General features: G+C 49.8%; 1 protein-coding gene across 6 annotated transcripts in view; it reads left to right on the forward strand.

Moving 5' to 3' along the window:
* NRF1 (nuclear respiratory factor 1) overlaps window positions 1-18,080 on the forward strand; it is a 126,207-nt gene extending 108,127 nt beyond the window's left edge. For 4 of the 6 annotated variants that reach the window (XM_032780939.2, XM_032780938.2, XM_075063559.1 and 1 more), the window contains one exon: window positions 16,124-18,080. In XM_032780939.2, the coding sequence (XP_032636830.1) occupies window positions 16,124-16,287 (164 nt within the window). In that variant the 3' untranslated portion in view covers window positions 16,288-18,080. Of the gene's footprint in view, window positions 1-533; window positions 615-16,123 lie in introns of all 6 variants that reach the window. The other 2 variants (XM_075063540.1, XM_075063534.1) reach the window with 2 other exon arrangements.
* The last annotated feature ends 8,567 nt before the right edge of the window (window positions 18,081-26,647 follow it).

Here is a 26,647-nt window from a genome sequence, read left to right on the forward strand (position 1 = left end):
ACGGGTCACTTCCTGGAAGATTCTCTGCGCCTTGAAGTCTTTAAACCATGATTTGAAGACTTCAATGGCTCAGACATAGATTTGATACAGGAGTGGGTGGGTGAGATTCTGTGGCCTGCGTTGTGCAGGAGGTCAGACTAGATGATCATAATGGTCCCTTCTGACCTTAAAGTCTGTGATTCTGTGTTTGGTCTCCTAGTCTCCATTTGCCACATCTCTCTCTTGCACAAAAATTGGCCAGGTTTTAGTAGACTTGTGGTCCTTGCTTGAGAGAGGCCCCAAATTAGCATCTTAGGTAGGGAATGAGTTGCAGAGCCACATGGGGAAAACGTACACAGAGTATGCGCGCAGTTTGTGTCTAACTCAAGCCGGTCTGAGTATCCTTATTCAGCTCCAGATTCATCCTCCGCATCCTATGGAGGTGAGGGAGGGAGGGAGGAATAGGTAACTTAGCCGACAGGGTCATAAACTGAGGATTTGAAATTGGTTTCCCATGGAAAAAACACGATCTGCTTCTTTGTCTCCTCTCCTAGCCCCTCTTTTTTTATCAAGTAAGAAGAACATAAGGTTTTTACAGATACATCAGAACGAGGCCAAAATGACAGAAGAGGAAGGTAAAGGCTCAGCATTTCAGAATAAAGGAATATTGTTAAGATAAAAACACCTTTTTAAAGTGCTTCCTGATGTTACTAACACCACCTGAGAGTATTAACTGAAGGAATTTGCAGTCCCAGCTTGTGATGAAGTATACAGACCGCAGTGACTAGAAAGGGGATAATCAGAGCCTCTGACCCCAGTCAGCCCCACCCATTGCACCTGTACAAGGTGTCAAGCCTGGAGGCAGGAGACCGGAAAAGGCCAACTCAGTGATGGCTGACTGGGAGAGGGAGTAGACCTTCTGAGCTAGCCCTTGAAGGGAGGAAGGCCTGGCTGGGGCTAGAACCTAACTAGAGCCTCTTTGGGACAGGTAGGCCTGGTACAAGGCCTTTTTGTCTCTCATAACTAGTTTGGGCTGCCCTTTGTTTTGGGACCAACAGAAGGATAAACCGGGCCAGAGACTGTGAGAAAAGCCCAGCCATGGGCTACAGTAGGAAGCAGCCCAAATATATCGCAGGGGGTCTGAACAGACCTTCTCTGCTTTATACAGAGCCCTGGGGGCTGCAACCCAGGATAGAGGGTGGCCTGGGTTCCTCTACTAGGGCAGGGGGCATAATGACCTTGGAGCCAAGGGCTGGCAGGCCCAAAAAGCCTGAAGTTGGGCTGAACCACTGGCATGCCAGAAAGGGTGGGACTGTTACTGACCTGGCCGAAGAGCCAAGTCACAGGAAGAGGCAGATCAGTTCAGGGAGGGAGCGCTGAAGGAGGAGAGCCACTGCATCACGCCCAGCCACGAGGGAGTGTGTCTGTGGTGAGTAGACTCTTCCACATAGCTTGGCAGAACATGCCCAGGGCTACAACCTGCTCCACCCATGAACAGATGCTCTCGGGAGCCACAGAAAGGGTATTTTGCCACAATCCACAATTGCTCCCAGCCTGTGGATCCGTGCTTGGCCATGGCAAAGGACCGCATATTTGGATGGCTTGCTGGGGCCTCTGCATTCCTCCCTCCCTCAAAAAAACCAAAACAAAACAGAAAAACAGAGACTCCGCAGGAGATACTTCCACAGGGACAGGTCAGTCCTCTTCAGTACTTGAGACTCAGTGGGCTGGCTCATCCTCTCCAGCCAAGGATTCTGTAGGGATAAGTCCAAAAATCTCCCTGCCCAATCCATCCTACATTGCAAAAGCTCCAGGGCTATCTCCTGGGTTCTCCAGTGGGTAATAGTCACTTAGCAAGGAATCCTTGCTAACTCTCTTCCAAAGAGGAAGATCTGAGCTCTCTCTGGGATGTACGTCTCAAGCATCTTTTCCGATTTCATATTGGACAAAAAGGGCTCACGTCTCCCTCTCTGCCTTATCTTTGTGATTGGAAGCCCCAAATGATCATCGTTCCCCTCCCAAGAAGGCAAAAGAAAAGCAAAAAGGCTAGAAAATACAGAAAAATAAAGCCAAAAAAATCTTCAGTTCTTCTCCTCCTGAGTTCTAGCTTCTCCCTCAAAGAAGGCGTATTTTTGGCTTTAGATCATGTTAATCCCGGGCCAGAAAATCAGAAAAGGTAGAAGTTGGTGGATTGTAGCAGAAGGTAAATATGTAAAAGAGCAACTTAATCTCAATACACACAACAAGCATCCGCTCTCAACAAGAGAGTGGAGGAAAAGACAAAGGTCAGAACTTGAAAAATGGGCATCTAAAGTTAGTCTTCAGTCCACATTTATGCACCTAAATACACAGCCTGATTTTTCACAATACCGAGTAGCCAGCAGCTCCCATTAACGTTAACTAAGTTAAAATTAATCAAGAAAAGGGTCAAGCCTTGTATGCGTGGTTCTTTGGAATCCTGGCCCATGCTATGTTAGTGATGCAGAGTGTAAGGTACCAGATCAGTCCCTATTCAGTCTTTGAGCTCTTAGAGAAATCCACTCCTGTGGTTGTTATGAATGAACTGAAGGGAGCACGTTGAAGTAGAACAAGATGAACCAGGGTGGTGCAAAGGGTTAATCACTGTGAGTTTTAGGAAGCATTTGGCAGCTGAATGGCAGATAACACAGGTGACATCCACATAGGTAGTTTGATGTGCATAGCTGTTGAGGGAGGGTCCTGGGGCAGAACTATTTAATTACGGTGGCTGCAATGCTGCTGTAATCTCCTTGGGACCCTTGCAGTTTGTTGAAGGAAAATGTAACATTTTTGTTTGCTACTGTGTTTGGCTAATGTTCCATGGAAGAGTCAGGACTAAAGCCTCATTATATTAATTATAATTTACAGATTGGTCTCTGGGGCTTCTCCCTTCATACTCATGCTCCATCCATAAGATGCCCCATTGCACCTCAACGTTGGCGTTCACACATGTAAAATTCCCTACTTGTTGGCAGATCTGTTATGCTCTGTTGCGCATCTTTGAGAAAGTTGGATTTTTTAACATGATTAGACCAGGATGGCTCCTCCAGAGACACATGATGATGTGATGGCAGGTTTGAGGTCACAAAACAAAATAAAGTTTGCAAGTCCTTTCAAACCATGCTGAGTGGAGCAATTTCCGTATCTAGTGTCTGTGAAGTGCCTTGGGATGGCTAGCACTAGGGTCTGACTATTCAGAAACGGGGAGCTCAGCAGTTTTTGCAGTTAAGATCCTGTAGAGCATCTCAAATTTAGATCCCCCAAAATCGAGACACCCTAAATCACATAGATGAACAAGTTTTGTTGGGGGATATTCAACACAGCTTTTGTAAAAGGAAATCATGCCTCAGCAATCTGTTAGAATTCTTTGAGGGGGTCAACAAGCATATGGAGAGGGGTGATTCAGTTGATATAGTTGGATTTTCAGAAAGCCTTTGACAGGGTTGCTTACCCAAAGCTCTTAAAGGAAACTAAGTAGTCATGAGATAAGAGGAAAGGTCCTCTCATGGGTCAGTAACTGGTTAAAAGACAGGGAAACGAAGGGTGGGAATAAATGGTCCATTTTCACAATGGAGGGAGGTAAACAGCGGGGGTCCCCCAAGGATGTGTGCTGGGATCTGTGCCGTTCAACATACTCATTAATGATCTGGAAAAAGGAGTGAACAGTGAAGTGGCAAAGTTTGCAGATGATACAGAATTATTCAAGATAATTAAGTCCAAAGCTACTGCTAAGAGTTACAGGGGTATCTCACAAAACTGGGTGACTGGGTAACAAAATGGCAGATGAAATTCAACATTGATAAATGCAAAAGAATGCGCACTGGGGGGAAAAGTCCCAACTAGACATATATAAAGATGTGTTCTGGATTAGCTGTTACCACTCAAGAAGCAGTCAAAAAGGCTGTCATGAACTATTAGGAAAAGGATAGAAAATATGACAGAAAAATATCATAATGGCACTATATAAATCCATAGCACACCTGCACCTTGAACACTGTGTTCAGCTCTGGTGGCCCATCTGAAAAAGGATAGAGTAGAACTGGAACTGGTTCAAAGAAGGGCAACAAAGATGATCTGCAGTATGGAATGGCTTCCATATGAGGAGAGACTAAAAAGATTAGGGCTATTCATCTTAGAAAAGAGATGGTTAAGGGGGGATATGATAGTGGTTTATAAAATCATGAATGGAGTGGAAAAAGTGAATAAACAAGTGGTGTTTATCCTTTTCCCACATTACAAAACCCAGGGCCCACGCCATGAAATGAATAGGCAGCAGGTTTAATACAAACAAGAGGGAATACTTTTTTACGCAACCCACAACTAACCTATGGAACTCGTTGCTATGGGATGTGGTGATGGCCAAAAATATAACTGGCTTCAGAAAAGAACTAAAGTTCATGGGGGATAGGTCCTTCAATGGCTATTAGCCACGATAGTTAGGGATGTAACTCCATGCTCGGGGCGAATCTAAACCTCTGACTGCCAGAAACCAGGAAGGGAAGACAAGTGGATCTCTCTAAATTGCCCTGTTCTGTACACTTCTCCTGAAGCTCTGGTACTGGTCACTGTCAGAGACAGGATACTGAGTTAGATGGGCCATTGGTCTGACCCATAGAATCATAGAAGATTGGGGTTGGAAGAGACCTCAGGAGGTCATCTAGTCCAGCCTCCTGCTCAAAGCGGGGCCAACCCCAGCTAAATCATCCCAGCCAGGGCTTTGTCAAGCCAAGCCTTAAAAACCTTTAAGGATAGAGATTCCACCACCTCTCTAGGTAGCCCATTCCAGTACTTCACCACCCTCCTAGTGAAATATTTTTTCCTAATATCAACCTAGACCTCCCTCACTGCAACTCGAGACCATTGCTTCTCGTTCTGTCATATGCCACCACTCAGAACAGCCGAGCTCCATCCTCTTTGGAACCCCCCTTCAGGTGGTTGAAGGCTGCTATCAAATCCCCCCTCACTCTTCTCTTTGGCAGACTAAATAATCCCAGTTCCCTCAGCTTCTCCTCATAAGTCATGTGCTCCAGCCCCCTAATAATTTTCGTTGCCCTCTGCTAGACTCTCTCCAATTTGTTCACATCCTTTCTGTAGTGAGGGGCCCAAAACTGAATGCAATACTCCAGATGTCTCCTCACCAGTGCTGAATAGAGGGGAATAATCACTTCCCTCGATCTGCTGGCAATGCTCCTACTAATGCAGCCCAATATGCCATTAGCCTTCTTGGCAACTGTCATAAACAGATGGTTAAGGGTTAATGTCTCTTTTACCTATAAAGGGTTAAGAAGCTCAGTAAACCTGGCTGACACCTGACCAGAGGAACAATATAGAGGGGACAAGATACTTTCAATCTTGGTGGAGGGAAGTCTTTGTTTGTGCTTTTTGTTTTGTTTGTTCGCTCTTGGGACTAAGAGGGACCAAACGTACACCTAGGCTCTCCAAATCTTTGTGAATCAGTCTTTCATGTTTCAAAATTGTAAGTATAGCAGGCAAGGTGGATTAGTCTTATGTTTGTTTTCTTAACTTGTAAATGTGTCTTTGCTGGAAGGTTTTTACTCTGTTTGCTATAAATTTGAATCTCAGGCTGGGGGCGGGAGTCCCTACTAGGCTATATGAATCTGAGTACCCTGTAAGCATTTTCCATCCTGATTTTACAGAGTATTTTTTACCTTTCTTTCTTTAATTAAAAAGCTTTCTTTTAAGAACCTGATGATCTTAAAACAAGGAAAAATCAAAGGAGTGGTCGTTGAACTCACCGGGATTGTGTGGGGGAGAGGAGGGATGGTTAATTCCTCCTTGTTTTAAGATCCAAGGTGTTTGGATCTGTGTGAAGCCTCTCAAGGCAACCCAGGGAGGGAAAGTCTGGGGGAAAGATGAGGGATGGTTAATTCTCCTTGTTTTAGATCAAGGGTTTGGATCTGTGTTCCCAGGAAGGTTTTGGGGGAACAGAGAGTGCGCCAGACACTGATTCTGGCTGGTGACAGTGTACCAGATCTAAGGTAGTAATTAAGCTTAGAAGTGCTCATGCAGGTCCCACTTTTGTACTCTAAAGTTCAACTGGGGAAAAAACCTTGACAGCAACAAGGGCACACTGTTGACCCATATCCAGCTTCTCATTCACAGTAATCCCAAGTCCTTTTCTGCAGAACTGCTACTTAGCCAGTCGGTCCCAGCCTATAGCAATGCACGGGATTCTTCTGTCCTAAGTGCAGACTCTGTACTTGTCCTGTTGAACCTCATCAGATTTCTTTTGGTCCAATCCTCCAATTTGTCTAAGTCACTCTGGACTCTATCCCTACCCTCCAGCATAGCTACCTCTCCCATCTTAGTGTCATCTGCAAACTTGCTGCGGGTGCAATTCATTCCATCATCCTGATCATTAATGAAGATGTTGAACGCAACCAGCCCAAGGACCGACCCTGGCACTCCACTTGATACCGACTGCCATCTAACATCCAGCCGTTGAGCCAACGATCTACCAGCTTTCTATCCACCTTAATCCATTCATCCAATCCATACTACTTTAACTTGCTGGCAAGAATACTGTGGAGACTGTATCAAAGCTTTGCTAAAGTCAAGATATATCATGTCCACACTTTCCCATATCACAGAGCCAGTTATCCATCATAGAAGGCAATCAGGTTGGTCAGGCATGACTTGCCTTGGTGAATCCGTGTTGACTGTTCCTGATCACCTTCTCTCCTCCAAGTGCTTCAAAAAGGATTCCGTGAAGACCTGCTTCATGATTTTCCAGGGACTGAGGTGAGGCTGACCGGTCGTAGTTCCCAGATTCTCCTCGTCTCTTTTTAAAGATGGGCACTATATTTGCATTTTTTCAATCATCTGGACCTCCCCTGATCCAGTGAGTTTTCAAAGATATGACCAGTGGCTCTGCAATCACATCAGCCAACTCCCTCAGCACCCTTGGATGCATTGTATCCGGCCCCATGGACTTGTGGACATTCAACTTTTCTAATAGTCCTTAACCTGTTCTTTCACCACTGAGGGTGCTCACCTCCTCCCCATACTGTGCTGCCCAGTGCAGCAGTGTGGGAGCTGCCTTGTCTGTGAAGACCAATGTAAAAAAGCATTGAGTGCTTTAGCTTTTTCACATGCCTCTAGTTGCCTCCACATTCAGTAAGGGTCTCACACTTCTGACCACCACCTTGTGCTAACTACCTGTAGAAACCTTCTTGTTACCTTCAGATCCCTGCTAGCTGCAACTCCATTGTGCTTTGCTTCCTGATTCCACCCCGGCATGCTCAAGCAATTTTTACTCCTCCCTAGTGATCTGACCAAGTTTCCACTTCTTATAAGTCCTTTTGTGTTAAGCTCACGCAAATTTCTCCGTTAAGCAAGCTGTGTGCTTGCTATTATATATTATTCTTTCTGCACATTGCGATGGTTTGTTCCTGTATCCTTAATAAGTACTTTCCCACCTTAAATAGTTCCACCATACTTTGATTGGCTCCTCTTGATACAGGGAGGAGAGAAGGCAGGGAAAGGCTGCAGGTGAGCATAGGCTGCCTGGCGATGTTCTGAGCCACAGGTATGACTCTATCTTAATTAGTTGGCCACTTCAAGTCTGCATTTCTGGGCACCGCCCCCACACGGACCGGGTCTGAACAAAGGAGCCAGACAAAGAAGCAAGAAGCCCCCTCCCTAGGCAGAAGCAATGGCTCCAGTTAGTCTGTACAAGCCATTCCTATGAATAGGGCTGTGACTTTAGTTAGCACAATGGCCGGGAGGGGCAGCCACACAGGACAAACAGAAAGGAGAGGGGAAAAAGGAATGCAGCAGGGGGACAGCTGTAACAGACACCCAGAACCACGTAGTCTGCAGTGACCCCCTCAATATCATTGGTGCCCACATGGAGGAGTAGGAAGGGGTAGCGGTCCGAGGGCTTGATCAGTCTTGGCAGACACTCCGTCACATCCTGAATTCTACTCCAGGCAAGCAGCACACTTCTTGAGTTTCCTGGTCTGGACAGCAGATGGATGACTCTGTCCCCCTTAGGAGGGAGTCCCCATCCTCCACCACCAATCTCCTCCTCTTGAGAGTGGTGTTCATGGAACCCCCATCCCTAGGACAATGCATCCAATCCCTTCCGGTCGATGGGGTCTCCTTCTGATCCCTTTCCTCAGATGACTCTTGCAAACCATTCTCTGCCTTTGTACCTATGCAGAGAGCCTGAAAACGGTTTCTTACCTCTATCTGCATTGGGGGTACATGGGTTCTCCTCTTCCTTCTTCTGGAGGTCACATGCTGCCAATTTCCTTCCCCGTTCTGTACTGCCATCTCAGATTCTTCTGCATACTGTGCCTGCAGTACCAAACGCTAACTTCTATCCAGAAAGTCTTCATTTTCTCTGATGCAACGAAGGGTTGATACTTGCGTCTCTAGTCCTTTAACCTTCTCTTCCAATATGGAGGCCAGCTTGCACTTTGTACAGACGAAGTCACTTCTATCCTCTGGGAGAAAGACAGACAAACATGGCACATCCTGTGCAGGTCAGAACAGCTGATCGCTCTTTACAGGGGTGTGGCCCTGTAGAGTCTTTAGTGCTAGTTTGTCTTCTACTCTGATCACAATGGAACATTCCCTACTGAGACCTCTGGGGAATAAGCAAGTACATCTCACCCTGAAAGAGATGGGAATTGCACCAGTGTACTTCAGGGCTGATATGGCCTGTAGTCTTGGTGATGATGTATTATGTATTATGTCTGGAGCGAGGAGCGACAGGAGCTGGGAGTTCTGGTGCCGCAGATCGGGACGGAGGGCAGCATCACCGTCAGCCCCGGAGCCAGAGGCGTGCTGGAGAGGTCCCTGAAGGCCGCCGTCCACGCGCTCTACGTGGACACCCTGAGGAAAAAACCCGACCAGGGCAAGGCCTTCGAGGTGACCAGCAAGTGGGACTCCAGCAACCACTTCCTCCCCGCGGGCAGCTTCACCCGCTTCGCCGACTGGCGCTTCATACACCGCGCCCGGCTGAACTGCGTCCCGCTCAACGGAGCCGTCCGCCACGGGAACCGGGACAAGCGCTGCAGGAAGTGCGGGTACACCCTGGAGACCCTGCCCCACGTCCTGTGCAGCTGCAAACCCCACGCCAGAGCCTGGCAGCTGCGCCACAACGCCGTCCAGGACCGCCTAGCGAAGGCCATCGCCCCACACCTCGGTGAGATCGCGGTCAACCGCACCATCCCCGGCACCGACAGCCCGCTGCGGCCAGACATCGTCGTCACGGACGAGGAGCGGAAAAAGATCATCCTCGTCGACGTGACCATCCCGTTCGAGAACAGGACCCCGGCGTTCCGCGAAGCCCGAGCCCGCAAACTCGAGAAATACGCCCCCTTGACTGACACCCTGCGGGCGAAGGGCTACGAGGTCTACACCGACGCTCTGATCGTCGGGGCGCTGGGCGCCTGGGACCCCTGGAACGAACGTGTGCTCAGGGCCTGTGGGGTGGGCCGTCGCTATGCGCGACTCATGAGACGCCTGATGGTCTCGGACACTATCCGGTGGTCTAGAGACATTTACATCGAACACATCACCGGCCACCGCCAATACCAGGAGTGAGCCGATGTGGCTCCACGCACCCACGGGGGGGAGGGGGAAACCCTTACAACCCCCCTACCAAACCATATCCCCTGAGTCCTGAACTTACCAATCTGGATCCCACCACGTGAGGGTCACCCTGTCCCCATTACCCGGCCCGCTTACTCATACCCATGACTGTGTGTAGCCCACTCTATGAGCGATGTACCCTCACTGCCCCCCTACTATATCTTGACCCCAACCACCGTACACCCCGCATTGGGGACATTACAGGCTGTGTGTACTATATGCTGAACCGTAACCAGTTGCCAGCGTCCCCCCATGCTCTGTATGTTTCCCCCGATGACCAACGACTGACACATCAAACCCTTTGTATCACCTTTCTTTAATATTTTCTAATAAACATTTAAATCTGTATTCCTGCAGTGCCCACAAAGTGCTAGACACTGTCCGTACACACAGAAAGACTCCATCCTTGCCCCAGAGAGCTCATAATCGGAGACCAGTAACAGAGGAAGGGGTAAAGCAGTCAGCTTGTGTAAAAATAAATACAGCCGCTCCCCAATGGCCCTTCAGTCTCGCCATTAGCAATAGGCTGATTTCACTGCCAACTTAAACTCAACATAGCCAAAGGTGACCTCCTTGTCTCCCTGCCCACCCAGCACCTTCCCGCTGGAGGTAATGCCTGAGAACACAACCATCCTCCCTGTCACTCAGGCCTGTAGCCAGAGCATCATCTTTGAATATCGCAACTTCCTTCTCCTTTAGTCCATACAAAATAGAGTTGCTAAGATGATTTGCCTGGCCTGGCATTGTCTGTATCTTGCCCTCTTTATATCCCTCTAACCAGCTCCTGTTCCTTCACTACATCAGATTCAAGGCCTTGTTCCTACCTGTAAGGTCCTACACAGCTCTGTTCCTTCCTACTTATCTGCTCTAGTGTCCTGGCACAGCATCCCATTCCCCTGCCAGTGATGCTGGCCTTTTCCTGCATCTCCCACAGGCTCCTTTGGGCTTGTTTCCAGCCTGCCCCTTAAAAAGTCCCCTCTGAACTACTCCATAAAGCACTATCCTTCAAGACCCACTATCGCAGTGATAGCGCAGGTAAATGCAAGTGGCAAGCTGAAGGGCTAGCAGGGACAGCTGATACAGATTTGATTTATTGGTTTAGATTTGATCATTTATTTCTAAAAGTTTGTCTCTAAGCTGTCTAGCTGTGCATGCAGCTGGCCTGTGTACATGGATCTTATAACCATTCCTGTTCTTCCCGTTTGTTTGTGTCCCACGGATTGCATCTGCTTGTCATTTAGACTGTAAGCTCATTGGGGCAGGAACACGCTCTCATTATGCTTAGTCCCCAGCGAGGTGGGGTCCTGATCATGACTGGGGTCTTCGAGCCCTCTCCCGGCGCAAATAACATAAGTAACATGACAGAAGTGGGTCTTGAATGAGGATTTGTAGGAGGGAAGCGGAATGGCTGGAGACCATGTTGTTATGGCTGCCATTCTGCTCCGTCACACCCCTGCTCTGACCCCTTCCAAGTGAGTAGTGGTGGGCGAGGTCTGGTTTCAGGTAGAAAATCCCTTCACAAAGAGGAGTGAATGTATGTCCCTGCTCCATCTCCGCACTCCGTTGCTTTGAAAACCTGCTTCTTTTGTCTGTGCAGGTTGGCGCATTATTAATAATGTTTGTTTATAGGCCTTCACCTGGCAGGAGCCGATCTGAACTGTGCGCGCAGCTGAAGTGCAGCATTGTGCCATGGGGCCCTGCTTAACCCTACTCATCCATTGGCAAGAAGCTGTATGATGCTTCCTGCCTTCTGACTCTTTCAGGAATAGCCATATCTCCTTCAAGGAATTGTCCCCTTTTTGCCCATATTTGTATTTGCATAGCCTCAAAAGTTTTGTGTAAGGGATTTCCTGTTTAATACAGTTGCAAGGATCCGAAACTCATGCTTTAGATTAACATGTGCCAGCTAGATTAGGGCTAATCAGGGTCCAGGTCTCAGCAGATGCAACGCAGGGACAATCCTAGACCTCATTACGACGTATCTGCAGTATAATGATCTCTCTCCCAAGGGTGATCATCTCTGCTTTAATGCACAGCAGACTTTACAGCCCTCACCCGTCTCCTTCCTCGGTTTGTTGCCACTCCTGTCAGAAAGTCTTCTACCTCAGACGCAGAGGCGATTTAGTTTAATCCCGTGTAGAAAGGAGCCTCTCTCTCATGGGTAATTCCCTGCTGTGTCGAAGGTGGGGCTGGGCTTGACTACACTCCTGATACCAGGAATCCATCCTTCCCATAGAGACTGATCCCTTTCAGTCTTCCCCTCTCAGTAAAAGACCCTTTCTCTGGCTGGCAACGGCTGTATATCCTAGTGTGCACCAACACTCTCCTCTGTACATCGCAGTGGGATCAGGCTTTGTAACCTTGAGTGTTCCCTGGCCAATACGAGACAGTCAGTCCCTTGCATTGTGTGGAGTCTTTGGAATATCACTCCTAAGTAGGCCAGGAGACCCATTTGGCCAGTGTGGCACAATGGAGACCAGTAAGTCCAGCTGCCTGGAGTGGAGACCTGCCAGCTTCTTTTGTCTCTGGTGGGTGCTCAGGTTCTATGCTGGCCTAATGCCAAACTTCCGGGTTGCTGCCTGGCTCCCCCACAAATTGAAGTCTGCAAGGTTTTCTTGACACATCCATCTAAGACTTAATTTTTTTTAGGGGGCTATGTGTGTGGAAGGAATGTCGGCTCAGATGTAAGCCTCCACAGCCTCCCTGTGCAAATACATAACAATCCCCAGTGCCTTCCGCAGTCTGCTGTGCGGGGCTCTGCAGGTGTCAGTCATATGGGGTGGTTACAATAGGACCCAGGGAAGCAGGTCTCTTCTCTCTATTCCAGATCCTGCCACTGACTCGCTGTGTGACTTTGGGGCAGGTACTTAACCCCTCTGGATCTTTCTACCGTCTGTAAAGTGGGCGGACAAATACCTCCTTCCTAGGGGATTTGTGAGTCTGAATTGTTAGCAGTATGTGTTGAGATCTTCAGTATTACTGAACTCTCTGCCCTCTCAAACCCTGGGGTGCCCTCCTGGCCAGCATGATTAAGACATACGCTTTTCTATCTGCACAAAAAGTGATGCAAGGACACAGAAACACATTCTGCTGCCTCCTGTCATTAAATAGTGTCCTCTGGGGACAGAGGTCCTGACCTCGGCTAGTGAAATCTGAGTCAAATTGCCCAAACAGGATAGTGGTTTGACATAGGCTCCTGTGTCTGGAAAACCTGGATCAAAGATCCAGCTATCCAGAATGATTTGAACTTGGTCTGAGTAAGGGGCAATTCTGCACTAACCAGGGGCATAGACTTAGATGATCTAAGAAGTCATTTCCTTTGCTAATTTCTAGGATTCCAGAGTCCAGCCAAAGCTGCTACAGCCTTCCCTAGCTCTGCCTTGCATCCAAGTGCACGTACCCCGGTGTTACTGGAAGGCAAGAGGCTGCACCTTTATTGCAATTATTGTACATCACTCAATCACCCAAACTGCATGGAAACCTCTGGGGCCTTAATACATTTTGTTGTTGTCTGAGCAGTAAACTAACCTGAATTTGTCATACCACATCACAGGATTATTCCGATAGCATCAGAGGTGAAGCCTGAAGCTTTACTGACACGTAATTGGACCTTAAACCATAGCAGTTTAAATGATCGTGAGAGCAGGAGTCAGAGAAAAGCTGATAGGAATATATTATTTCGGAGAGGCTGGTGGCAGTTCTGAGGATAAAGGGGCAGGCTGACTGGTGCTCTGGGAACGAATGATGGTTGTATAGTGAATCAGGCTGTTGTCTGCAAGACTCCTGCCTTTCTCGTTGCAGAAGTGGGAAGGTGTGTAGTGAATGAAGCAGGGGACTGCAGGAAGAGAAAGGATGGTCTCACGGTGAAGGCAATTGACGGTTGCCCTAGAGAATTGGACTCTCTCCATGCTCTGCTGCACAGTTCCTGGGCAGATCACTTAAACCAAACTTGTCATAAAGCAGCCACTACCTGCGTGTGCGTAATTTTCTGAGTGCCCAGTGTGAGACTCTTGGAGCCAGATTTACAGAACTGCTGTGTACTCACAGCTGCGATTGAAGTTGATTGGAGCGAGCTGTGCTTTTAAGATGGTGATATAAAATTGCTAATTACTCTGACAAATCTAAAGTTGGAGACCCAAAATAGGGGCGACCTTTGATAATTTTAGCCCTTAATCATTCAGTTTCACATCTGTAAAATGGGGATAAATACCACCTTACCACACTTATCTCATTAATGTGTGAGAAGCACTCGGCCATTATAGTGAAAGCGCCATAGAAATGCCCATGAGTAGATGAATAATTTTGTGTTCAGAGCAGGGTTTGACCGACGAGGCCTTAAACAAAACATCAGGCAACGCACTGAATGTGGCAGATGAAAAGGGATGTTGAATAACTCTCCATTCACTGAAGGAGGCAGGAGTCCCATGGAAAAAATAGTATCTGATCTTGTAATTGAAGACTGTGTCATAATGCACATGGATAAGAGCTGAATTCATGCTCCACGGGCACCAAGCTGTGTCCACACACTGAGTTACCAGCTGATTTCTGTGACCTTGCCCAGCTTTGATCCAGACTCTTCCTCTCTCTTCTCGCCTTCACTCACGTTAAGTCTAAATTCAGTACTAGGAACCTTGTCCAATCTGATCCATGAGGCAGCTTGGGACACAGCACAGATAACAGATTTTTTTTATTCCATGAACGTGTTCCTTAAAATATGAATGAAAACAGCTTTGCTGTTGTGGCTGGGCAGGGCTGGAGAATTTACAAGCAGCATGGAATCCTTGTACTAAAGTGAGAGGCTCAGGGGAGAAACTGACCAGCCTGGTCTCATTTTCTCAGGGGAGTGAAATGCAGGCCGTTAACACAACCTCAGCTGGGAAGTAAATTGCACTGTTTAAAATTGCTTTGGGTTTAACAATGACAAGGTGTTTGGCTACTGCCAAAGTCACTTTTCCGCTGCTCCAAAGGGATCTCCCCTCCCTTCCTGAATCCTATACTAGCCTTCCCCTCCGAGGCCTCCACTTCCACTTCTCCTTCTCAAATACCACTCTTGCTCTGGTCAGTCCCTGCTCCTGTCCAATTCCTAGGTCCCCATCGCTTACTCTTGCCTTTATGCCTTTGCATGGTCATGTGTGGACCAGCCTCCCAGGCAGTGTGCACAGATCTCCCCTGCTCCTTGGAACCAGCTTGTTCTTCAAGGCATTGCAAGCCTAGTCACCCACTTCTCTTGCATTGTAGCACCATGGGCCCTTACAGCCTTTCGGGACAGGGACTCTTCTCCCTGCATGTGCCACCATGGACCCATTGGAGTTCCACCTCTGGAATACTGTATACAGGTCTGGACCCTGTATTCAAGAAAGAGGAATTCCACCTGAAACCAGTGCAGAGAAGAGCTACTAACATGATCAGGGGAAGGAAGGGCCTGTCTTAAGAAACTGGAAGAGCATGGCTTATTTAGCCTAGCAAAACAAAGGCTGCGAGTGGATCTGAATGCTCTCTACAAATTCGTTAAACACCAGGGAGGGGGAAGCGCTAGTTAAGCTAAAGGACAGTGGTAGGCGCCAAAACAAAATGGGCATAAATTGGCCATGAACAGACTCAGGCAGGAAATTAGAAGAAGGTTTCTAATCATGAGAGTAATGAGGCTTTAGAACAGCCTCCCAGTGGGAACTGGGCGGGGACAATTAGTTTTGAGAGAGCTGGACAAATGTATGAGTGGGATTGTGTGACAGGGTTGCTTATGATGGGTGGGGCAGGGATCAGCAGCCCATGGGGTCCCTTCCACTTTTATGTTCCTGAAGCTCATCTGGTCACCTGTGGAGGTAAGGAAGGGATCTCTTTTCCCCACCCCCCACCCACCCATTTGTGTTCTGTGGTTGGGTGGGGTTTTTGTTTTATCTTTTTTGTCTCCTTCCTCTGAAGCATCAGGGGTGAGCATGGCTGGAGTTGGACACTGCACAGGGAGGGTCAATGCTCTGAGGTGGCACCAAGCATTCTCTCTCTCGCATTCTTAGCCAGCTGGTTCTTGCCCATATACCCAGGGTCTCACTGATTGCCATATGTGGGGATCAGGATGGAATTTTCCCCCCAGGTTAGATTGGCAATGACCATGTGTGGGCTTTACCCTTCCTCTGTGGCATGGAATGTGGATCGCTTGCTAGGATCATCAGGGTATATCTGCCATTGCAGGGGCCCTGGGCACTGATGCACTTCGGTCCTTCCTCTTTGCCTGTGGCACACAATAGTTTAGTCTCCTGTGGGCTGTAATACTTGGATCTAATGGGTGGGTGCTGGGTGGTGCTGGTGGCCTGTGATAGCCAAGAGGTCACACTAAATGATCTGGTCCCTTCTGGCCTTAAACTCTATGATTCTTGGAGCTACGTAAATAATAGCAACACACGTGGGATAAAAGATGTATCAAAACATGCTTGAGTCCTTTGATTTGTCTGGTTGAAATGTCTGAACGATCTGCAAATCCCATCGCCTACTTTTGTCTCTGCAGGGCTCGTCCAGATCCCCGTCAGCATGTACCAGACGGTGGTAACCAGCCTCGCCCAGGGGAATGGTCCCGTTCAGGTCGCCATGGCTCCCGTTACTACGAGGATAGCAGACAGTGCCGTCACCATGGATGGTCAGGCAGTGGAGGTTGTGACCTTGGAACAGTGACGCTGCTGCCATGGCAGGATCATGATGATGTTTTTCCTCGTCTCTTATGTGAATAATTTTTTTACGCCTCTTCAGAGATGCAATCAGGTGGCATTGAGTCTCCTAGCTTTGGAAGCAAAGGTTTCGTTAACCTTTTTTTAAAAGGAAAAAAAAATAGCAGAGGATGTGTGTTAAGTCCATTTTTATAGTGCCACACTGATCTTGTGGGAGTGGAAAGCCAATTTGTAATGGACTTTCTTTCTGAGGAGATTTAAATCAAAACACAACCCCCCTCCCTCCCACCCCCGCATGAAATATCTGTTAGAATCAGGGCAAGATGGGAAGATTGCCACCCCCCATAGGAAGCGGCTGTGCCCTTGCCTGGAGAAAGTTCCAACAGCGCTGCTGCCCGCCAAGCCAGCAGTGAGTTCTGCAGTGGCTCCTGGGGTCGGCCCCTCTGCCCCGTCACTTTGAGAATTAGGTTTCAAAAGAGCGCGCAAGAGAGAGAGTTTGGAAAAAGTCTCTCCTTGGGGAAGGCACATGCGCCACTGTGTAGGGGCAGCAGCAGCCTTTCGAAGGGATAAAGCTTCTCAGAGGACAGCAATTGATCACCCCGCGGTCCCCGTAAGAGAAGAAAGCTCTGCCGTTGAAGCTCTTGAGAAATTCCATGGAGAGTTGCCCCCTCACTCCATGCCCCTGCCTTGCTCTCCTGTAATCCACCCTCAAGACCTGCCTGTATCTTCTCTGCTGTTGAAATGTAGCTGACTTTTAGACCCTTCTCTTTATTATTTCATGTTTGTAAATTTAGACTGCAACGGAGAATCTCTTGGGGGGCCTTGGCTGGGGCACTGCGGCAGGGGAAGGTGGTTGAGAAAGTGAGGAGTTATTGACTAGGGCAAATCCTTCCTTCCCCTGCATCTCCCCAGGGCTTGTTTTATAACAGCACCGTTGCTGAGAGGTACTTTGAGTTCACCTGAGCTGTGTCTGCCACTGGTATTAGCAGAGCTGGGGTAGGACTGCATGAAACAGGCGATCCCCTATCGCAATCTCTACCCGTCCTGGAATAGCCAGTCCCCATGCTGTTTCCTTGTTCAGTAAATATAGGGGTCAAACCGCCTCCTCCCATAGCCCCCCATCCCAGTTTGTGTTCCCCGCGTCCCGCACCTGTTTCTGCTCTATGCGCATCTCCAGCACGGCTTTGCGGCGGCGAGTTTTTTTTAATCTACTTCATGAGAAAACCTCTAGACAGAAAAATGCCTGGTGTGTTTTCAGTGGCTGATTTTACTTGACTTTCCAATGGGCCAAACCTTTGCTTCCCCAAAACAACAAACACTGCCCCTCCCCCAGGCAAGCTCCTCCCTTCTTTTAGCTGCGCCTTCCCTTGGTGTGTGCAATTGTGCATGGTATTTAATTTTTGTTTGTTTTAAGTGGCCATTTAACAAAATTCTCCACGTCTTGCTCTGCCTTCAAGAAAGTTTTCAGATTCTTGTATTTACTTGTTTTATATGAAAATATCAAATGTTCTTTGTATATGTTTTTCTGTACTTTAAGGAGGGGAGGGAAACATTTTCCATAGAAACAGCCCTGCTTTTCCGATTTATTTTTTTTAACTATTATTTTTTATTGTCGTTGTGAAGATGTCCAGTGGCTTTACAGTCGGTGTTTCTTTGACAATGAAATAACGTTCTTACAGTCTAAGAAATTCTCCCCAGAAAAAGAAGAAAACAGTCAAGTAGCAGAGCATGGAATACCTGTTGTTTTCCCATTCTATCTATTCTTGCCTCATTCAATAAATTGTTACAAATGTGTCTGCACCCGGAGGCTCTTATTTGCAGGTCTTTGCCCAGTTTTGGTAAATGGAGAGAAGATGGTTTTAAAAGGGAGACTGTCAGGTGGTTAATGCATAGTAACTTTTTTTTTTTTTTTTTTTTTTTTTTCTGATTTGTGCTGTTAATATCTTAGGGCCTTTCCCTGCAGACTTGACTCAGATGTGTAATCCCATGGACTCCTATAAAACTATTCAACTGAGTAAAGCTGTGTGTGGGCATAAATTGGACAAGTCGGCCTCACTTTTTCATTCATAGTCCCTTTCAGGTTCCAGACCAGAATTGGGCAAACTGCGGCCTGCGAGCCACATCCGGCCCACGGGACCATCCTGCCTGGCCCGGGAAGCAAGCCCCCGGCTCCTCCCTCACTGTCCCCCCTCGCCTGCAGCTATGTCACCATGCGGGCAGTGGGGCTGTGCGCTCCTGCCGAGCACTGCGGCAGCATGTCTAGCTCTGGCCGGGCGGCGTGCCTGCCAGACGTGCTGCTCTGAGCGGCATGGTAAGGGGGCCAGGGGTTCCGGGGGATAGTCAGGGGACAGGGAGCAGGAATCACAGAGTAGTTACTGAGATCAAATGAGGGGGAGGGAGTTGGATAAGCGTGGGAGTGTCGGAGTGGGGGGGGCCTGTCAAGGGGCAGAGGTACGGATAGGAGTGAGAGCAATCAGGGGACTGGGAGCAGGGGAGTGGGATGGGAGGTGGGATTCCAGGGTGCGGTCGGGGGGGGTCCCAGGAGGGGGTGGTTAGGGGACAAGGTGGGGGGGAGGTTGGATAGATCGGAGGTTCTATGGGGGGCAGTCAGGAGGTGGGAAGTGGAAGGGATCAGATAGGGGGCAGGGGCCAGGCTGTTTGGGGAGCCTTCCCTACCCAGCCCTCCATACAGTTTTGCAACCCCAATGTGGCCCTCAGGCCAAAAAGTTTGCCCACCCCGGTCTAGCCCCATGCGCTAGCCTACGTCAGTGGTGTTGGGAACTCGGACGGCGAGTTGTTCAATGTCATGCTAAGGCTTTGGCTGAGAGGCACTTTTTGGAGCAGACATTAAAGATCCCACAGCACTTTTTTGGGCAAGATCATGGAGTTGGCCCTAGTGATTCGTTAGTTAATATTTATAATGTACTCTCAGATGAAAATTATAAGTGCTAAGTATGAATTAGTGCTTCTGTCCTAGCCAAATCCCAGTTGGAATAATTACGTGTCTCCTTCCCTACCAGATTTGCTGGTACTTGATTCAGACTAAATGTGGAAATTCTTTAGATCAGGGGTAGGCAACCTATGGCACTGTGCTGAAGGCGGCACGTGAGCTGATTTTCAGTGGCACTCACACTGCCTGGGTCCTGGCCCCCCATCTGGGGGGCTCTGCATTTTAATTTAATTTTAAATGAAGCTTCTTAAACATTTTTAAAACTTTATTTCCTTTACATACAACAATAGTTTAGTTATATATTATAGACCTATAGAAAGAGACTTTCTAAAAATGTTCAAATGTATGACTGGCACGCGAAACCTTAAATTAGAGTGAATAAATGAAGACTCGGCACCCCACTTCTGAAAGGCTGCCGACCCCTGCTTTAGATGCTCAAAAAAGTGGATACCATGAAATAGATTCCTCTTTGTGTTTTAAATGTGAGCTTGGTCAGAAATGATTAAAAAGGGAAGGGGAAAATGACTTGCACACTGACTCAACCCAGAAACACGGTCCAGGAAGCTTTATTTGAATATTGTGTATAAAAGTATTAATGTATTTGCATTACAGTAACATGCAGAGATGGGAGCCTCATTGCTCTAGGCTCAGTATAAACATACAGTGAGAGACAGTCCCTGCCCCAGAGCACTGCCAATCTAAATATCCTCATGGCTAAGGGCACTGAACTGTCTTGTCTATGTCCTGTTGCCAAAATATTTGTGAAATGTTTCAACGGATCCAGCCATGCTGCCTCGGGCTCTGATTTTGTCATATCGCCCATGCTCGGGAGCATCAACTCTGGTTAGTATTGGGATGAGAGGCTCCTAGGGAAACCCAAAGCGGCACTGGTCATTCGGCAAGTGACACACTTTGCTTTGGGCTGTTGTCGATCCAGTACCCCAGCATGGCATTTGGGGTGCTGAACTGGCAGAGAGGATGGTAGAGCAAGGTTCTGACCACTTTGGGTCACTGTTAGCCCTGCTGTTTGGGGCATATTCCTAACCCTAGACTATGCCTTTCTGCTTCTGGAAATCCCTCCCGGAGTATTCTTCCCTTTCTGTCCCAAACTCTTCTGTAATGTTGAAGAACTGCCACATTCTAGCCCAGAGGTAACTGCATTATCCTGTGGGCAATGTGATCGCTGGGTGCCTATAGGGTAAGACGGGCTAGCTCTTCTCGCCAATAGAGCAGCTCCAAGCAGGAGCGAGAGCTAACGCACCAGTACTGAGTACACACGTGTGAGGGGAAGCACATGGGTTACCCTGGTTTTCCTCCTTTTGATCTGATGATCAAATATAGCAAGTCAGGATCCCAGCCAGAGGCTGAGCCACAACAGAGCCCATCTCCCTCCTTCTTTCCCCTACACCCTAAAATCCACTTCTCAGGTCCTGTCACCTCAGCATTTCTCAGTCCTGTGTGACTTGCTCAAGCGAGATGATGCCACTTGTCTCAGTACATAGCCTTTCTGCTTCCTCCAAATTCCCCAGAACTGCTAGGCTGCTTGCCAGCTGTAAAAAATGTTAAATTCTGTGTACAGTTTCCTCCAGATTCTGCTGAGGGATTGGAAAATCTGCACAGATATCTACCCTGCCCACATACAGACAGACAGACAGACACACAGATCCCTTAGGAGACAACTGGTTAATGGCTGCTATCCTTGTCGAGAAGCCTTTCTCATATGTTTTTCACCCACTCCTCTCCCCTTTTTAAATTCCTTCCCCGCTGGCCAGAGATCTCCCATTCCCCTGGAGTCGTCATCTCTCTCCCAGCACGAGATCAGCCGTGTAACCGAGCACTGAGTTATCTGCCTTTTTAAAGCTGGTCCCCCTCTCCGCAGCTTGGGCCATCAGCAGCATTTGAACCCAGGGCCTTCGGCTCTCAGTCTGGTCCTCTGTCACTTGAGCTAAAGTTGTGATGCTGCTCAGTGTTGTAGAATCGTCTCTGACGGGGACCTGCCATGAGGGGGCGACAAAGCTTTGTAGTGGAGTTGCGCTTGCGTTCTCAGCTCTCTGACGCCTCCTTTCAGGTGATGCTCGCTGCAGGGGATAAAGCACAGGAGCTGACCCTGGCTATTCTGTGAACACGCTCCCTGCCCAGGCCCTGCAATATTTCATCTTCCTAAGGCAGAGCACGCTGGCTCAGAGCCCACCCTTAATAAACATACAATCTATGCATGGAAGATGGATCTATTAACGCTGGTTGGTGCCTCTCCATCCCTTCTTTCCACCCCACCCTGCAAAAATCCCACTGGCCTTAAACCTGCCTGCAGTGAGTTCCTAGAGCTTTATCCAACCGCTTTGTCCCAGCAGTGAGCGCAGAAGCAGCCTGTATGAAAAAGAAATGTGCAAGGCTTTGTTGCTATAGCTGGAGGGGGCAGGCAGGGGGAGGGGGCTCAGTCACCTGTTGGCTTGGGAATGAGATGCTGAAGCCACAAGAGAGACAGCTGGGAGGGGGACTGGGACCAGGAGGCGCTGCCTGTTGGAGGACCGTGCCTGGCATCTGCCAACCGCAAGCAGGGAGAAAGCTGCTCACTCCCCCTTTCCTTTCCTTCCTGGTTTAGGAGCCAGGCCTGGCAGGGGGGAAGTTAATGGGGAGCGGTTAACGGAGACAGGCCTGTAGCTGGGGGGCGGGGTTATCCCCCAGAGCATGTGGGCCTGTCGCCACCATTGCTACAAGCAGGCGAGTCAAGGCCGTTGGTGTTTGCAGCCTCCCCCAGGTCACAGGGCAGAGCCCTCCACTCATCACATTGTGCAATTAGCCACTGGGAAGATGGTCCCACATAGGAGCAGGTCAGGGCCATACCCTTGTAACGGGTCCCCCAGCTCCAGTGGGGAGATGAATGTGGGATCCAGGAGGAAAGAGGTAGGCAGGCTCCAAGCCGGGGTTCACCCGGTGCAATGCTGGAGCCATCGGGGGTAGGGGCAGAATGGGAGGCCAGGAAGGTTTACACATGTGATGTGGTGCAGCTAAAGGAAGTGGAGCAGAAACGAGAGGGAAGCTGTGAGCTTTGCAAGCTGGGATGCGGCCAATGGGGCCGGCTGCACAATACGGCACGGATCATGTATGTGAAGCCCTGGCTCTGGGACTGTCACTGGGGCTGTCAGTCAGCCTGGGTGAGATGAGTTGGTGAGTCTCAGGCCAATGGCTGGAGGAGAGGCAGCCATCACCAAAACTACCAGACCCATGGGGGCTCCTTGCTGGCAGTGAAATCAAAGACTGAATTGGTCCCCGGAGCCTGAACTGGGCTCAGCGACTCCCAGTCACCTCTGGTCACAGCATTCGCAGCGCCCTGTTCCTGGACATCCAGCTACTTCTTCACCAGCGCTGGGGCCAGAGGAATGTAGAGTGGCGGTTTGCGCACAAGGACACTGCAGTGCAACAAGTCGAGCAGGTCTAAGCCCGTGACTGCTCCCACCCCATCCAGTGTTGGCTGCCGTCTTAGCAGCTGTGGGGGTGATCCTGTTGGCTTTATTAAGCTAAGCAGAGTCAGGTCAGGCCTGGCTAAGCGGCCTATGTGGAAAGTGGTGCTGGCGCACGTGTCTGCGAACTGCACCAAGTTACAGGCAGCCTTTGCTGCTGAGAAGCCCTGCAATGAAGCCAGAGCAGCCTGCCCAGCTGCTGTGTAGCGCTGTTTCACTGACCGGTGACTACGTCCCACTCCAGGGCCAGCGGAGGGGATGCTGGTCACTGCCTCGGGCGCCTTGGCTGCAAGGTGAGGTGGAAATGGGAGATCATCAGCCACGTAATGCGCCTACGTTCTCACCTGGATTTCGTGGGCCTCATCCCAGTGCAAAGCAGGAGTCACTCCATGATGCCGCGTCAGCGTCGAGACCTGGGTCCTGTATTTTCCTGCCGATAAAGCCCCATTGCTCTGTGCCAGCTGGATGTTGCAGCGGGCAGCTGAATCCACTGCAGGGGCGGTGACAAATTGATTTAAAGCTCGGCCTAGCTTAGGGGACATAAATACTCAGCAGGACCCCTAGGGCGTCCATCGGTCATATGCTGCTGAATGCCCAGTCGGGCCCACTAATGCTACTTGCTTTGGTTAATCAGAGTTTGGGCTGCACAAGTTTAAAGATCTAGTTAACGAGCTGCACATTCAGCCTGAGTGCCACAGCGTGATAAGGACACGGGGCTGCCTAGATCTTCTCCAGCACCTTCTGCGCTACCAAGCCGGGGGCAGGGGGGCACGTGCACAGGTGCACGGGAAGGTTAAGGTCACAGCTGAAGTTAGGGTTGCCAACTTTCTATTCGCACAAATCCAAACACCCCTGTCCTGCCCCTTCTTGCTCCATCCCACCTCCCACCATTACTCACTCTCACTCTCCGCCCACCCACACTCACTTTCACAGGGCAGGGGTTGGGGTGCAGGCTCTGGGATGGGGCTGGGGATGAGAGGTCTCTGGGCATTTTGCTCTGCTGCTTCCGGGCACATGCTCTTCCTCCAGGTCTTGGTTCAGTGGCTCGCCCCAGCCTGCATGCCAGCCTCGGGGGCAATGCCTGGAGGTCAGGGCTGGCTTTGAGCCGATTCCCCGGAATTGGGCCCCACGCCTTTGGCGTCTTTTAAATTTTATTTTTTTTTTTTTACTCACCTGGCGGTGGGGCCTGGGGGGGTCCACTCCGGGTCTTCGGTGGCAGGAGTGTGTGTCCGCCCCGGGGCTTCAGCAGTGTTTTGGCGGCAGGGGGTGGGTGGATGTGTGTGTCTGTCCATCCGTCCTTCCTTCCTTCAGCGCTATGGAAGACCCGGAGCGGATCCCCCCCGCCACCAACATGCCGCCGAAGTCCCGGACCGCCGCCGGCTATTCGTATCAGGCCAGCCCTGCCGCAGATCAATGTTTTTACCAGGTTCCTCATGCATTAAGCTGCACTGATCATGTAAGAAGTGAAATCACAACCACCAACCTAAGCCAAGGAGGGGTTTGGTGGGGTGCTGGCCAGCTGAGAGGGGGCGGGCGGTTTGGTGGGGTGCTGGCCAGCTGGTGGCGGGGGGGCAGGGCCAGCTGAAGGGGGGCTCGAATCATGGGCTAAATCGGGAAGAGATGCTGAGAAACAAGACCAGAACACCACAAGACAAAAACTGGCGAGGAACACCAGGGACTCGGACAGAAAACCAAAACCACAACGCAAGTGCGGCATATGCTAGTTGAGAAGATCAAGTGCCTGGCATACATGCCAACAAAAAACCAATACAAAAAACCTAGAAGACAAGCGAGAACAGCCCTCATTCTCACTCCCTTTCCTTTCCTTCCTGGTTTAGAGCCAGGCCTGGCAGGGGGGAAGATTAATGGGGAGCGCGGTTAACGGAGACAGGCCTGGGTAACTGGGGGCCCGCGGAGTTTTATCCCCCCAGCAGCAATGTGGGCTGTCGCCACCATTGCTACCAAGCAGGCGAGTCAAGGCCGTTGGGTGTTTGCAGCCTCCCCCAGGTCAGCAGGGCAGAGCCTCCACTCATCACATTGTGCAATTAGCCACTGGGAAGATGGTCCCACATAGGCAGCAGGTAGGGCATACCCTTGTAAACGGGTCCCCCAGCTCCAGTGGGAGATGATGTGGATCCAGGAGGAAAGAGGTAGGCAGGCTCCCCAAGCCGGTTCACACCGTGCACCAATGCTGGAGGCCATGGGGGTAGGGGGCAGAATGCGAGGCCAGGAGGTTTACAAATGTGATGTGGTGCAGCCTAAAGAGTGAGCAAAACGAGAGAGAAGCTGTGAGCTTTGAAGCTGGGAATGCCGGCCATGGGGCCGGCTGCACAATACGGCCACGGATCATGTAATGTGAAGGCCTGGCTCTGGACTGTGTATGAGGGCTGTCAGTCAGCTGGGTGAGATGAAGTTGGCTGAGTCTCAGGCGCAATGGCTTGAGGAGAGGCAAGCCAATCACCAAACTACCAGACCCTGGGGGCTCCTTGGCTGGCAGTGAAATCAAAACTGAATGGTTCCCCGGAGCCTGAACTGGGCCAGCGACTCCAGTCACCTCTGTCACAGCATTCGCAGCGCCCTGTTCCTGACATCCAGCTACTTCTTCCAGCCAGCGCTGGGCAGAGGAATTGTAGAGTGGCGGTTTGCGCCACAACGCAAAAACTGACATGCAACAAGTCCGCAAGCAGGTCCTAGCCAGCGTACTGCTTCACACCCGCGCCATCCAGGTGTTGGACTTGGCCGTCTTAGCAGCTGTGGGGGTGTAAACATCCCTGGTTTGGCTTTTTTATTAAGCTAAGGTCAGAGTCAGGTCAGGCCTGGCTAAGCGGCCTATGTGGAAAGTGGTGCTGGCGCAACGTGTCTGCGAACTGCACGAAGTTACAGGCAGCCTTTGCCTGGCTGAGAAGCCCTGGCAATGAAGCCAGAGCAGCCTGCCCAGCTGCTGTGTAAGCGCTGTTTCAACTGACCGGTGACTACGTGCCCACTCCAGGGCCACGCGGAAGGGATGCTGGTCACATGCCTCGGGGGCGCCTTGGCTGCAAAGGTGAGGATTGGAAATGGGAGATCATCAGCACGTAAAGCGCGCTAACGGTTCTCACCTGGATTCGTGGGCCTCATCCCAGTGCAAAAGCAGGAGAGTTAAGCTCCATAAGATCGCCGAGTCAGCGTCCGAAAAGACTGGGTCCGTATTTTATCCTGGCCGATAAGCCCATTTGCTCTAGTGGCCAGCTTGATGTTGCAGAGGGCAGCTGAATCCAACTGCAGGGGCGTCGACAAATTGAGTAAAGCCTCGGCCTAGCTTAGGGGCATAAATACTGCAGCACGCGAACCCTAGGGCGTCCATCGGTCTATGCTGCTGAATGCAAGTTGGAGCCCACTAATGCTACTTGCCTTTGGTTTAATCAAGTTGGGCTGCACAAGTTATAAAGATCTAGTTAACGAGCTGCCATTCAGCTGAGTGCCACAGGCGTGATAAGGACACGGGGCTGCTAGATCTTCTCCAGCACTTCTGCCCGCTACCAAAGCCGGGGACAGGGGGCACGTGCACAAGGTGACACGAAGGTTAAGGTCATAAGCTCCGAAGTGTAAGGGAATAATGCCAATATTATATTCGCACAAATCCAAACAACCCTGTCCTGCCGTTACCTGCTCATCACCACCTCCCCATTACTACACTCCTCACATCTCAACCCGAGAAAACCCCCCAAACACTAATAACCACTTTCCAGCCGAGAAACAGCTGGTCAACAATGGGGTGCCAGGACTCTAGGCCGAAAAAATGGGGAACCACAGACCCAAAACGCCGGGATGCAGAAGGAACTAATATCAACTGGGCATAAACTCTTGACATCACTCCAGCTCAAAACTGCTATAACCAAACACCGTGGCACAAAAAGAGCTCTAGACCTAAACAACAAGCGTAAAAAATGGTATACAGGTGGCTCCACGACAGCCTG

The sequence above is a fragment of the Chelonoidis abingdonii genome, chromosome 1 (genome assembly GCF_003597395.2).
Source record: "Chelonoidis abingdonii isolate Lonesome George chromosome 1, CheloAbing_2.0, whole genome shotgun sequence".
Lineage (NCBI taxonomy): Eukaryota > Metazoa > Chordata > Testudines > Testudinidae > Chelonoidis > Chelonoidis abingdonii.